Below are 14,525 nucleotides of genomic sequence, written 5' to 3' on the forward strand. Positions count from 1 at the left end.
CAGACATTGATATATAGAGTATTTTCATTGTTAGTTTTAATTGCTGTGGATTTCAGAATATACAGTACTCTTTCTTTTGTCTATTAATTGACTTCTAAAATAAACAGTTCAAGCTGATGTTCTTTGTGGTTTCTGGTAAACATATTCTGACTTCTAGGTTATTAGCTTCACTAAGCAAAAATACCAAGTGGGTTACTCAATGAGATGGACAAAAATAGACTATATGTCTATCAAGATGGTCACTAAACAATTCTCTAATTAGACTTCAGCTAAATTATAGAGCATACTGTAGTAGACACAACATTGTAAAGTACAAATGCCTTAGGAAAAAAGAAAGACCACAAATTCTAAAGTAAGGAATTATGAGCCCAGGCCATAAGTGATTAATATGTTATTCCTAGTGAAATACACCTAAGGGATGATTTAGCTGAAATGTATTTACTCAGTGCTGCAGGATGGTTGAATCATTTAGTGTATGGTAAGTTCTGAGGGGACCAGTTGCTTGGTCTTTTCTTTCTCCAGCCTTTTATTTTAAGGCTGGTATGTTCTTCCTTTGTAACTCTACAAATAAAGAAATAGACAGTTATGTCTTATTTTGTACACCACGTAGCTTGTAGTTACTCTTGGGAAAGTATGTGCAGAGGCAGGGTAATGCACAATGAAGTATAGCTTTTGTTGTTTTGCTGAATTGCACACTTGGTCTGGTGGTGACCTCAGGGCCATTCTGACTGACAGCACTAATTCCTGACCAGTGATCTGCACTGTGGTCTGTACTTCCCATTCACTGCATTATTGCCCAAGGATTCTACAGTACACCATTTCCATTCAAGACAAGCTGACACACATGCTCAGAATATATTTCTGTAGTGTTGTCTTGCTCAGACTACAGTATATACTACTTCACTATTATATTGCTGGTAAATTTAGCTATAATGGTGTACTGTATTAGAAAACTCTTATTCTGCATGCTGTTGCTTATAAACAGCTTTTTTAAAATGATACAGGTATTGGTAGACCTGCCAGTTGTTACTATATCTATTATAATTTAATATTTCATTGGATGAGCCTGTCGTTCAGCTTAAGAAACCAGAAAAATCTTGTTAAAAAGCTAGTAAATCTCATTTTGATTGAACAGAGCTTCGATTGGATCTTCACATAGCGTAAACACACACAACTGAAATAGTGGAAATTGAAACAATATTGCCAGACACCTTGTACCTGTGAAAATGCTGGAATTTAAAAGTGACAGTCACTACAGGAGGGTAAAGATTTTAATTGAGTTCATTTGTCCTTTCCGGATGGGCCATGCTGTCAGATTTTCAGATGTAGTGATATTTTAGTGACTATGGCTAATGACAGGGTGCTAAGTCATGAGATGGTTCTAGTTTTGTGTCCCTTAGCCTTAAGCTGTGTCCCAGCTTATAGATAGCAAATGGCAATTTGAGGATCACATGATAAATTACTATAGGTGTTCTTTAATCCATCAAATGCAGTGCTGTACACCTGTATGTAGAAGAGCTTGTTTCATGCTCATGGAGCTTAAGCTGTGGAAGAATTGATTGTGTTAACATGTATGTCTCCATAACAATGAAATGTTATGTATCTGAACCCCCTTTTGCTATTGATGTAAAACTTGAAAAACTTTTACCTTTCATCATACTCACCTGCAGTGTCTATTCCGGATACATGTACTAGGGAATAAAATATTTGACTAGGTGATGAAGAATGATCCTGTGGGGAAACTGTAGTTTGGGTAAGAACACAGTGTTAATTTAAAAAATGGAGCCGCAGAAGCGAGACTAATTGTTATTGAATCCTGGAATCCTGACAGGTTACACCCCTCCATTAGCTCTCCCAGATTTCTTCTGAGTGACATCCTCATCACTTCAAACTTGATACAGGAACCCTGCCACTAGGAAAGGGCCAGAGGAGCCATGTTTGTACTAATACTGTAGGTTCTTTGGAGACAGTGAAGGTCATCAACATGAAAAAGAACAGGAGAGAAAATTTTGATTTTGCAGTGGAAATTGTGTTGACCTTTATGGCTTGTTTGTGTTGTTTTTCAGTCTCTGTCAGTGTTAGGGTGTAAACGCAGAGGGTAGTGTAGTATAAAGGAGTTTAGACTAAAACTAAACTGAGTTTAATGTGGGCTACTCAATGAGAAGATGACAGTTCATTGTTATAATGAAGCTTTGTACTAACCGCTTTAAATCGATGAAAAGCAATCCTGCTGTGTTTGATTTGATGTCATAAGGAAGCAATTGTCTTTGTCTACTGTACTTTGTCTACAAACATGCTGCCTATTTTTCTAAAGACTACTTTAGTCCCGTGTTGAAGTTATTGTACAACCTATATGTTGGTTCTGAGAAGAGGGCTATGATAGCTCTTTTGTTTCACAGGATAGCATTTGGAAGAAGTTGTATGCCTTTTCCCTGTTAACTGGTTAACATTAACATTAGCCATTACAACAGCCATACTTGAATTACAACAGCATTACGTTCATGCAGTCTTAACCGCATTAATCAAGAAGGTGCTCTGTTTTTCTGAAGACATTGTGCATCCTAGTAAATCAATCTCTCTCTCTTCTTCTGCAGCTGGTGGGTGGTGAGTTTGACCTGGAGATGAATTTCATCATCCAGGATGCAGAGAGCATCGCTTGCATGGTGGAGCTGCTGGAGCACTGTGATGTGACGTGCCAGGCCGAGATCTGGAGCATGTTCACCGCTATCTTGAGGAAGAGTGTCCGCAACCTGCAGACCAGCACTGAGGTGGGCCTGATTGAGCAGGTGCTACTGAAAATGAGCACAGTGGATGACATGATAGCAGGTAAGAAGGAGTGTGGTGGTTCTCGGTTGTGGCGGTCATAAATAGTTAGTAACAGCAAGCATTGTCACCCTGATTACTTTGCTTTTTTTTCCACATCTGACAGATTTTTGTATTCAACAAGTGTCTTCATTCTAGGCACACTGTACCACTGTACTGTCAGCACTTATAATCCAGACTATATCTCTGATATTCCTGTTTCTGTTTTCACAATCTTGCTTCACAAGTTTCATATGGTAACTAACACATGAACATAAAATAATAAAATACTTTTTTTCTAACCCCTTTCTAGTTATAATTTGTCCAATTTTGACTCTGAATTGTAGTTCTGTGTTTTGCATTTGTATGCAAGTTAAAGTTGCTTGCTATATGGTAAACTATTTTACAAAGTATATTGTGTATCATGAAAGTCCTCAAATTATCAGAATATAGACTTTATTTCTGCAGAAACTTAGTCTCAGTTTGTTCTTTCATTGGGCTGATTGAGTTTTTGTTTTCCTTTTAAAGACATTTTTCATACTATTGTGTGTTCCTGTGTCATGTATTCAACAAGTTAAAGTTTAGCATTATCTAACAGCTTTAAGAATTTAAAAAGGCTTTAAAAAATAATAACAACATTTTTTTAATTCCATGTTGAGTAAGGATAAAACAACTGTTTTAAAGCTAATTTCAAGCACAAGACTTGAAAGACATTTCTTGCATTACAGCTTATATTACATTGTCTTCCCAAGTTAGATTCCTGTTTGGAAATGGAATTATTTCAATTGGTGTAGGTGTATGATTTTTTATGATATAATAAAAACATGTGATGTGTCTCTAACAGACTGGATGAGAGGTTTATTTACTTTTTTGACAAAAAACAAAGGCTCAGCTTCATGGTCAGATGCATGAAATTATTCAGGTTTATCAATGTGAAAAGAGATGGATTAAAAAAAATCTTATTCAAGGTGTATTGTATCACATAAATCATATTATGATTTGTGCTTTGTTCAGCAATGACAGTGATAGGTTTTTTTTCCTCTGCATTGTGTGCTTTTTTGTATTTTTCAAGCACAGTCTGCTTTTACTATACATTACTTCTCAATGCTCCTCATACAGTATTGTGGTGCCAGCATTATGACTGCAATTGCTTGTGACCTTGGCTCATTGGATGTTCATGGCAGATCTGTTTTTCTAATAAATGATGATGAGCCATAAAATAAAGACATTTTCATACTGTGTGTAAAACTTCCCTAATAAGCTTTTTCATGTAAATCACTTATTAAAAAAAATAACCAATCGACTGATAAATGGAGATTATTTTGTCTTGGTAGATTATGGTTCTACATGATATCTTCAATATTTTAGTACTTTAGCACCAGAATACATTTTGGATAAAGATAAGACTTGGAAAAAAAGGATGAAACTTTACAAAATGAATTTAAGTATTCTGAAATTTTCTGCCATATTCTTTTGTCATTATGACAGATGGAATGATCGCCTCATGGGTATGCAGATGTTCTATTTTTCCATTTTCCTATTAAGGCTATCGATTTCCTTTCAGAAAGTAAATGAATTGGCGATTGCTTTAATATTTTGCACTCCCCCTACTACCTTCCCTCCCTGTTTTGGAATGGTCAATTAGTGATCTCTTTCACAGCTACAATCCTTGTACAACCTTGACTGGTTGAAGGCACTCGCTGTTTTTCACACGTACCAGCCAAGCAGACTTCTCCAACAGATTGGATAAGAGGTATCTTCAACTGGAGAAGGACTGCAGCTCTCCCTAGCAATACATCCAAGGTCGCGTGCACCCAGTATGTTAGAGATTGTTGTTCCACGGGAGCATAAGGCCACCCCACATCTTGTTGGGGATTAGAGTTGGCTAATGCCATAGCCCAGATTTGATCTCCTTGACATCGGTAATGTTATGTAGGGCTCCACTCTCTGAATAAGGGACTTCCCTTATTGAGATGCTCAGGAGTGCCATACTGTTGATTCCTAATATCTAAACAATAATATTTCAGTAAAACAAAGCAAAAAAAACATGTATATTCTGACAATACACTTTATAATTACATCTCTTCCAATGTCTGATCCATAGTATTAGCATAAACCCTGTTGTCTTCATATTGTGAATTCAGTACGTTACTTTTTTAAGGTTTTTTCTTCTTACATTCTTTCATTAGTATTTGTTTTTTGTTTTGAAGATTTGTAATTTTTTTTTGCTGGAGGAAATCAATAACCTTTTTTCGGCATAAAAATCGCTTTTTGTCCCCAGGATGAATTTTCCAGAGGGACTGTTAAATACTGTATTTACTGGCTTAACATTCGACCCACATGTGCAGCATACTGTCAAAACATCTTTTTTTCACCTTAGAAATATCACTAGACTACGCCCTATGCTGCAGTATGTCCAAAATTCAGCAGCCAGAATCCCGACCAGGTCTAGTGCAAGTGTTCACATTACTCCTATCCTGGAGTCCTTGCACTGGTTTCCGGTCAAATTCCATGTAGACTTTAAAATCCTTATGCTCACCTATAAGGCTCTGCATGGCTTGGCACCTCAGTACCTGTCTGAACTATTATCGCCCTACTCCCCACCTCGCAACCTTCGCTCTTCTAATTCTGCTCTCCTTACTGTCCCCCAAGCCTGTCTACATTGTATGGGTGACAGGGCCTTTTCCTGTTAAGCCCCCAAGCTCTGGAACTTCCCCCCCCTAGGATATCAGAGAGTCACCTTCTCTAAACTCCTTCAAATCCAGACTCAAAACCCTCTTCTTCAGAAAAGCCTTTACTTAACTGGTTCCATTCTTCACCCCTCTGCTTTTCTTAGTACCACCATCCATGTCTCCTCTGTATATCGTAATTGTGTTTTATCTTGTGTATTCTTTTTATTTATTGTTGTTGTCATCCTGTAAAGTGCTTTGAGAAGCCACCTTTAAAGGCGCTATATAAAATAAAGTTGTTTATTATTATTATTATTATTATTATTATTATTATTATTATATACTGTATGTTTTGGTTAGTCTCTCTGTCTCTGAGTGAGATAATGCTCTTCCGCATTGCGAGATAAAATTGCGAAGAGCCTCAAAAACAAGCTCCTCGAAAGATGTGGAAGAAACCCGAGAAGAGCAAGGAGGAGAGTTGTTTAGATCTCTTTTTTGCTGTCTTTCAGATCTCCTGGTGGATATGTTGGGAGTTCTGGCCAGCTACAGCATTACAGTCAAGGAGCTGAAGCTTCTGTTTAGCATGCTGCGTGGAGAGAATGGAGTCTGGGTAAGCAGTGGTTAAGGAAAATACAGTTTCAGGTGTCAGCGTAGTTCAATGCATTAGTGCTTCAATGAAGCATTAGGTCTTAGACAAATGATCTCTGGGGACACATAAGGAGATATTTGTTTGGGGGGTTGCCTGATAATTGATCTGCTGCGTTGAGGTGCAGGAGGTAATTGATGGGGTATCGATTTGGCAACTGTGGTGAGAATTTTGTATTGCGAAGCCTTTATATTTCTGGGACTGTTGGGTGTTTATTCTTTCTCTGTCTTTACCCCTCTTACAGACTATGTCTTATTGTTTCTCTCCTCACCTCCTTAGCCTAGACATGCAGTCAAATTGCTGTCAGTTTTGAATCAGATGCCACAGAGACATGGCCCGGACACATTTTTCAACTTCCCAGGACGCAGTGCAGCAGTAAGTGTCAGGTTCTACTCCTAAACTGCAAACAGTAAATGCTTAATATGGCATATTAATATAATAAGGAACAGTAAAAGCATGGTACAGTTACGGTAAGTAATTGTGTGACAAATCATGATACAATCCATGGGAAACTACAGTGTGGCAAAGCAAAGTTATCATAGCACAATCTTTGGAAAAGTGCAGAAATACCATGCATGGTTATCTGTGGTAAATTGCAATAAGAGAAGGTGTGATTAAAGAGCTCAAGTAAACACAATTTAGTTTGCTAATCCTATAATTCATATTCACAGAGGCATGAACATTGTTGTTTTATATGAATCATGGATTTACTTAGTGTGACCAAAAGAGTGCTTTCTTCATACAATCTCTGCCTGATTTTTTCAAATTTAATATTATTCATTTGCAAGCATTGATATGTTTGAGGCTAACTGTACACCAATGTGGTTTTATTATTTCAGCTTTCAATAATGCTAAAAGTTTAATAACACTTTAAATTAAGTCTGCCTTATGGATTTTTGTGAGGGTCTATAAGACCTACTGTAGCACAAGCTTATACTGAGGGCACATTTAATTTTATAGACATACGTATTATTTTCATAAATCTTTAGTTTTTTTCAATTTGTTGACCTTTTGAGCCACACAAATGAATGTGTTGGGCACCACCATGAGTTTTTTGAATACTTTGTTAATATATCTGCTTGGAATAATTTTGTTATTATATGATGTGTTTTATCCGTTTCTTATTCCAGGCCATTGCGTTACCTCCAATTGCTAAGTGGCCTTACCAAAATGGATTTACTCTCAACACCTGGTTCCGAATGGATCCTCTGAATAATATTAATGTAGACAAGGATAAACCATATCTTTACTGGTAAGCACAAGTATTTAAGATATTGCATAACAGCAGTAATGATATATACTTAGATTAGGTTAAATTAAATGATGACGTGCCTTGTATACCAAGTCTAATAAGCCTAAAAATTCATCTAAAATATACTGTATATATACTTCATACACATTAAAATGTCAAACCATCATGAGAGAGAATGGAGGAATCAGCAGTGTATAATGTTTGAAATGCTTCTGTATGTTGTGCAAATCCTTATTAAATCTGATCTTTCATGTTTAATTTAATTAAATATTCATACTGAGATTTGCTTTTCAGAAAATCCACAACACAAATCCACAATCAAAAAAAGAGAAGGAAATGTACAGGTTATAAGAGTTTTAGCTTAGTTATATTTGGATAAAATCCAATTTTGCACTTGAGGCAGATATTTGAAAGTTTTTTAAGGTCTAAACCTGAGTATCCTTTTTATAAGCTAAAACTGCTAGAATATTTTGGGAATGGAGTGTGAAGTACAGTTTGTACCTCGCCAAAAGATTTGCCTGCGTGTGTACATGTATTGTATATCCTCATAATATTTACAGAATTTCTTACAACTGGAAACAGAATTAGGAATCTAGTGCAATTGTAACAATACATCAATGGTCCTTGAAGACTCTGTACCAAACACAAAACAAGATATATACTTTTTTTATATGTGCACAGTTTTCTTCCTTTTGGTTCTTAACATCTTTTAACTACTGCAAAAATTAACCTTGTTTACCCTAGTAAAGGGATTATCTTTAGTAGCTGAATTTCATTATTTATAGCTTTATTGTTGAAACTGTAGCTATTCCATGATTTAAACAAAGTTCCTTTATGGAGTTTTCTGAAACATGGTTGCTAAATTGTACATAAGGGAATAAGAAGGGTGTTAGATTCAACAACTTAGCTTTTAAATTATGAAAATGCCATGTGGGCGAGGCACACAAGACTGCAGAAGGAGCTCAGTGTAGTAACAAATATTAAGTTACTTTTTAATTTCTTTGAACAAAATTAAAGTCTTATGTCAGAGCTTGTGGTAATTAGTCTTCAAATCAATAACCTCACAGTTGACTGTTTATCGACTGCCACCCCTTTGTGCATCAATAAGGGATGTTAGAGAATAGCTTGAAAAGAAACAAAATGAATTATGCTGTACTTAGAGCACTCTGGTGACGTCATTTATTGACTGTGCATAATTTGGAGTAAGAGTAATTTTACTCATAGTGAAAGCACTTAAATTCATAGTTTTGTTTAAAGATTGTTTCAGAACATGATCAAGCAAATAGCAAAGTATATACTGTACATATATAAGTACAATATTACACTGGTTAGTCTTAATATTTGAAGGTTTATGTTATAGATCAATACACCTTTAATGTCACTAACACAGGAATACAATGCGTGCATTTATCAAGTATTCCATACTTGGAAACACTTCTGAGGGGGAAAAAATGGCAAAACAAATGTGCCGAATGAAAAGGAATTCGATTAAAAAACAGTAAAAGCAAGTAACATGCGCAGAGATAATAAAGTGGAACAAACTCCCAAAATGAAGCCAACAAACAAATAAGTTTTTGGTAGATGGAGTTAATTGAGTTGAGCTGTTCATGCAGAAGGATGATTTTTTTTTGTGTTGAGAAATTGAACAAACATTGCTGTTTAATTGGCGAATGGTTTTCGATGTGATACAGAAGCGCTCTGTTTTTACATTTCTTGTCAGTTACAAAAAACTGGGGGCAGCAAGAAGAAGCAACTTTCATTTACATATTTTAAAACTCTTGCTGGCACTATCACAAAAAGTACCATACATCAGCCTTTCAGATTTTATTTGTAATCCCTTTGTGCCGGTGGCATGCAGTCTGTTGATTGAAAAGGAAGAAGCCATCAGAATTGAATTGACTGCAGCGTCCTTACTGTATATGGGACAGGCTCTGTTGGCCATGTAAATATGGAATCTAATCATTCCCTGGCAGGTCCCCTGGTATCAGTGCGAGCTGGCTGATTTCATGCTTCTGTGCCTGGCACTTCACATCATTTACTCCTCCCTACTCACCGGCCTGCAGCAGCAATGCGGTCAGAAGTACAGCGCGGAAAGATTAACAAAAAAAAAGAGAGAAATTTTGTTTATAAACCATAGAAATGAGATGTACGCGTAATTGGTCGAGTGGATCCTTCAAGCCCTGAGAGAACACGCGCGCTAAATTAGAAAAATTGCCATATGCTCCCCGGCAGTGTGGCTGATGCAGGCAGCTGCTGTCATTTATCAGGGAGGCTTGTAAGGGACACGGCAGTGGTATAGCGCTGGAGAAGAAATGTGTGCCGGCCAGGATAGGACGAGGAGTGTGATGAAGAAATGATTTGCTGCCTCCCCGTGCCTGATGCGAATTACAAATCTGTTAGATTTCTAAAAAAAGAACGTACGTCCCAGCCATCTTTAAGTGCCTTACGTTTGTCACTTCTACAAGTGTCACCGGGCAAAGAAAATTGCCGAGAGTTATGGCTCAAGGCCTGCACCATCTTGTTCATCTTATTTTTGGTGCTGTAGATTTTTCCGAAAGCGCTTATATATTTATTTTCATCCTCAATACAATGTCAGAGTCCAGGCAGTTATGATTTATGTGTTCTGTATGTTTTTTCTTTTATTTCTGTTTTTTTTTTGGATTTGAAGAAGGGCAAATGAGCCAAACAGAACTGGGGGAGTAAATTAAGGTTACAGAGGCTTCAGTGTGTTTTAGAGCATTGTGCTACACACTGATTGGTTTACTTAACGAAACCTCCTCACAGCACGTTTACAGTTTGTTTTTTAAATAGTTCAATATTATAACCACGAACAGACTTACGGCACATGAACTTCTGTGCTAAGGTACTGTACCAGGTTCCCACAATTTAATGTACTGCATATCCAGGAGGAAATCTGAGTCTAAAAAGTGCATGTAGAGTTTTAGGCTTCTGATATCTGTATAAACCTTTTAATTATTGTGTACAATAAAACCAAAGTAGGTTTGAAATTAATAACTTTTCGCATTTTTCCTATTTGTTATTGCTCACATCTCTTAAAAACAGGCAATCAGGGGAAAGGAAATCTGGCCTAGAGTTTTTTCTTTTAATACCAACACCATTCTGTTGCTTTATAAAAGTATTATTGGATGTGCAGGAAACATCATTTTTAGTTTTGTGTACTTAAAAAAAGAACACGATTTTAAACAATCAAAACTCTGGATGAGAAACAAATACTGCTAATAGATAATTTTGCTGGTTTTATGTTCTGTAGTGTGTTACAGACTTAGTGTGGTGTTAATTCTGGTGTTAAGGATTTGAGGAGCACACAGATACAGTATAACAATAAAACGGATTTGTAAAATATAGGGGTTCCTGGCTCAAGGTACATGTAGGTTGGTGAAAATATAAAATGGGTAATATGCCTTCTGCTTTGTCAAGGCCTCAAGCTTTTTATCAGAGTATGAAAAATGTCTGTAATAAAATAAAGAATGTATCTTTTTCCTCAAGCTTTCACCACTTTCATTGACAATTCCTAAATATTTTGTTTTTCCCCTATGGTCATATAACTGAGTATCATCTAATTTTCATTGCTGCTGTTTGTTTTTCAGCTTTCGCACTAGCAAAGGCATTGGGTACTCGGCACACTTTGTTGGCAATTGCTTGATAGTGACGTCCCTGAAATCAAAAGGCAAAGGATTCCAGCACTGTGTAAAATATGACTTTCAGCCTCGAAAGGTAAATGCCGCATTTCAGTAGAACCCAGCGCAGATTGTTTCATTGTAACCAGAAGGAAGCTACTGTACAGTATGTACTGTACAGTCAAATGTGTGGTTTGAATGGGCTTGTATGCTAAGCAAATTGACATGGAACATTTCACTTTCATTTTCCTTTATTTCTGGTTATGTTTTGGATAAGTGAATATAAACTAAATGTTTTGTAAAATGCCTTGAGGGTGTACTTGAACATACTGTCATATTAAAAAAATATCATGCTTTTCCTATTACAAATGAGCACAGTAAATGTCCAGTGCTTTCTAGCATTTTCCTAAAAACAACAGAAATATGTACAGTACAGGAATCAAAAATAGTAATAGTCTGATATTGGCATTTTAAAAATAAAAAATCCTGCCATTCTTGCAGTGCCCTGGAGCACTGTTTTTCTGTTTTTTACTACAGTATGTCAGCAGTTCCCCATGTATCTGGGTCTTTTATTTCTATAATGGCAAACAGAATCTGCATAATACTGTACAGTACCTCTTCTCTTTTTCATTCTTCTTTCTTGTAATTTTTACATACTGCCATATACTGCTGATAATAATTACCCATGCCAATCATAGCGTGAGAGCTACTATAGGTATGTACAGGTGTACTTAGTGTGACATTAGTTTTAGTTTGGTTAATGTCTGTTTGAAGATGACATTTTGTCAACAATGACAATGCTTTTTAACTTTGTGGTTTAAAGAAATCCAAACAAATAAGGCATGTCATACTCTCAGACTGCCCAATTACTGTAGCTTTTAAAGATTAAAGTACTATTTTAGTTAGAATCTCATATAGCTGATTGGAGAGTTACTGTATATATCACTTCTTTTTAGGAGTATCAGGCAGATAGAACTAATTTAAAGCATAGTCTGTCTCACATCTGTGGTGTTTTGTAATGGTATTTGAGAAGAAACTAGAATTATCCATCATAGTGGTTTGAAGCAGATTTAAGTGACAATACAGTGGGTGGTATACTGTTTATCAACATCATATATCAATGACAGGAGTGATGGACATCTGTGTAAAAATTCCTCATATTTTGCTTTCAACATTTCAAGTAATTAACCTGGCAGAGCAGGTTAAACCTCCACTAACAGCTTTTCTAGGCTGGAAATTAAAGCAACGATCAGTTCTCCTCCTAGGCCACCACAACTTGTTTCCTTAAATAAGCCGTAATGTCTTCTTTGCCACATTTCTGATGTCATGCCTTATTATTATGTGTCTAAATTTACAGAGTGAAGGTCATTACTAATAATCCCGGCTTCATGCTTGAACGGATTTCATAATCTTCAGTGAAAGGAAGCAGATGCAGACTTGTCTTCTCCTTCAGAATGCTCCATGGATGGAAATAACATGCTGAGGTGGTTGGTGGAGCTGTCTGTTGTTCTGCCCTCTTTCATAACCACCTGCTATGTTATTTATAGGTTAAGATCTGATCCATTAGTTGTCTTGCTTTGGCTTTGCTGAGCAAAAAAACAGTTCTACTTCAGTTTGGTGCCAAAAGAAATGTTGCTTAAGCTGCCAATTGCAAGGTAACGCATTTGAAGTAGAACAACAACACCACTTTAGATGTCAGCCCCCAGTGAATCTTCTAGCGCAATTACATGCAGCCCTAGAATAGGAATGAAAATTAATTTGGCGCCCAGTACCTGAATATCATACCCATTCCTTTAGTCCCACTAAAGGAATAACTGGCTCAAGATGTGGCTGTTGCTTACATTGTTCACCCACCTACCTGGGACTCTGCGTTCATTTCTCCCCAGGAAAGCAATGTCTGGCATAACTGCATGAGGATTAAAGGTGTAACTTATTTCAACCTGATAGCCAATTATATTGGTTATATTGTGTGGCCTTGCGGTTAAAGAACATTATATGAGTGCAGTGTCTGGTCAGGATGCATGGCATACCCTGTTGTTCAGTATATATTTTAATTTGCTGTCATTGGATGGTAATGAGGAATAATTGTTCATTTCATGTAAAGACTGATTGCAGTTTTCAGTTTGTAATTGCGTTGCTGTAAACACTAAAACAATATTAATTAAGTTAATGAGGCACTCATATACATATACAGTATGTTTATTATCCTCTCAAAAGTACACATCAAAAGTACACATTAACAGCTGCAGATTTTAATATGCAAGAGAATCTTCCATCTGAGCATTTCAACTATTTGAATGGAGAGCCAAATGTAAACTAGGTCATATCTTAGAAAAAGCCCTTCCTAAATGGCGGATCACAACAGAGCTTTTGAGGTTTAATTACTGAAAAGCAAACCAAAAAGGGGTTCCAGATATATTGTAGTAGTTGAGACGAAGACATCTGGGAAAATTTTCTTTTTAAATAGCCTTGTAAGTTTTATTCTGCCCCTCTCCCCAGGAGGCATGGTGGTTGCTGGCTCTACTGTGGCACGACCGCTTGATGTGGGTGAAACGGAGCAATAACAACAGAATACAATGAACTGATATCCCATGCATTCAGAGACTAAATGAATGCAACGTTTTTCTGTTTTTCTTTTAGCTTTTGGTTTAAACTTCCATAAATTAACAAGTGTTGTCCGTATGGGATTCATTCCGCCAAGCAGTTGCTTGCAAGCAGATCTCCTGAGGGAAGCTCTCTTGCAATGCCTAGATCACTACGCCTCCGGTTCGAGCTCCAGCTGCAGTCACGAGAGATTGCCTTCTTATCTGTTGAGCCCTTTTTGTGCTCCTTTGTTTGGCTGGAAGCTTGCCTTGGGGACTGACTTGCCCAAGGTTGAGATCTTATTCTGTGTGTTCCATTTCCCCTGGCCACAGATGGAGGTCTTTGTGTAGCAGATGAAAATTGCTTTGTTATTCCTGCTTTCCCTCAAACTGTTTCCCCAATGCTCCTCACTCTTCTCACTGCTCTCCTGGCTTGGGTTTCATCTTGTCTTATCAGGCTGGAGACAGAATTCCACCTGGTCCTGCCAGATAAGCAGGGGTCGTGGAAACCTAAAGCTGGTTTCTCGCGAATAGCCTGACATTCTCCAAGACTGAAGTCTTGAGTTCTGTAAGAGTGTTAAGTTCCAGGTCTTTCTTTATCATTCGTTGACTCAATATTAATTAAGCTGATGAGGAATTCTCATATAAAGAGTCATCAAGAATATTTATATGATTTCCACATTTAATTTTATTAACAAAAACATAAGAGGAAATAAAATATATACATATTGGCAGTCGGCAGCTTAGTGTTCTGTATTTAGTTTGCACTTCACATATGAAGGGTTAATTATTATTATTATTAGTAGTAGTAGTAATAACAGTAAATCGAATTATTCATCAAGAGATGCATATTTTAAATGTTTACGAGTGAACGTTTTAAATGTGAGGTTTACCATTTTCTCTTTATCTCTACTTCACAAATCATTCACTTTCTTT

General features: G+C 36.8%; 1 protein-coding gene across 5 annotated transcripts in view; it reads left to right on the forward strand.

The window, feature by feature from the left end:
- nbeaa (neurobeachin a) overlaps positions 1–14,525 on the forward strand; it is a 356,961-nt gene that overhangs the window by 96,860 nt on the left and 245,576 nt on the right. For all 5 annotated transcript variants that reach the window (XM_088922429.1, XM_088922430.1, XM_088922431.1 and 2 more), the window contains exons 2-6: positions 2,595–2,826; positions 5,981–6,081; positions 6,397–6,492; positions 7,248–7,369; positions 10,978–11,104. In XM_088922429.1, the coding sequence (XP_088778555.1) occupies positions 2,595–2,826; positions 5,981–6,081; positions 6,397–6,492; positions 7,248–7,369; positions 10,978–11,104 (678 nt within the window). The remainder of the gene's footprint in view (positions 1–2,594; positions 2,827–5,980; positions 6,082–6,396; positions 6,493–7,247; positions 7,370–10,977; positions 11,105–14,525) is intronic.

This window comes from Atractosteus spatula, chromosome 7, assembly GCF_055471065.1.
Source record: "Atractosteus spatula isolate fAtrSpa1 chromosome 7, fAtrSpa1.hap1, whole genome shotgun sequence".
In the NCBI taxonomy this organism is placed as follows: Eukaryota; Metazoa; Chordata; class Actinopteri; order Semionotiformes; family Lepisosteidae; genus Atractosteus; species Atractosteus spatula.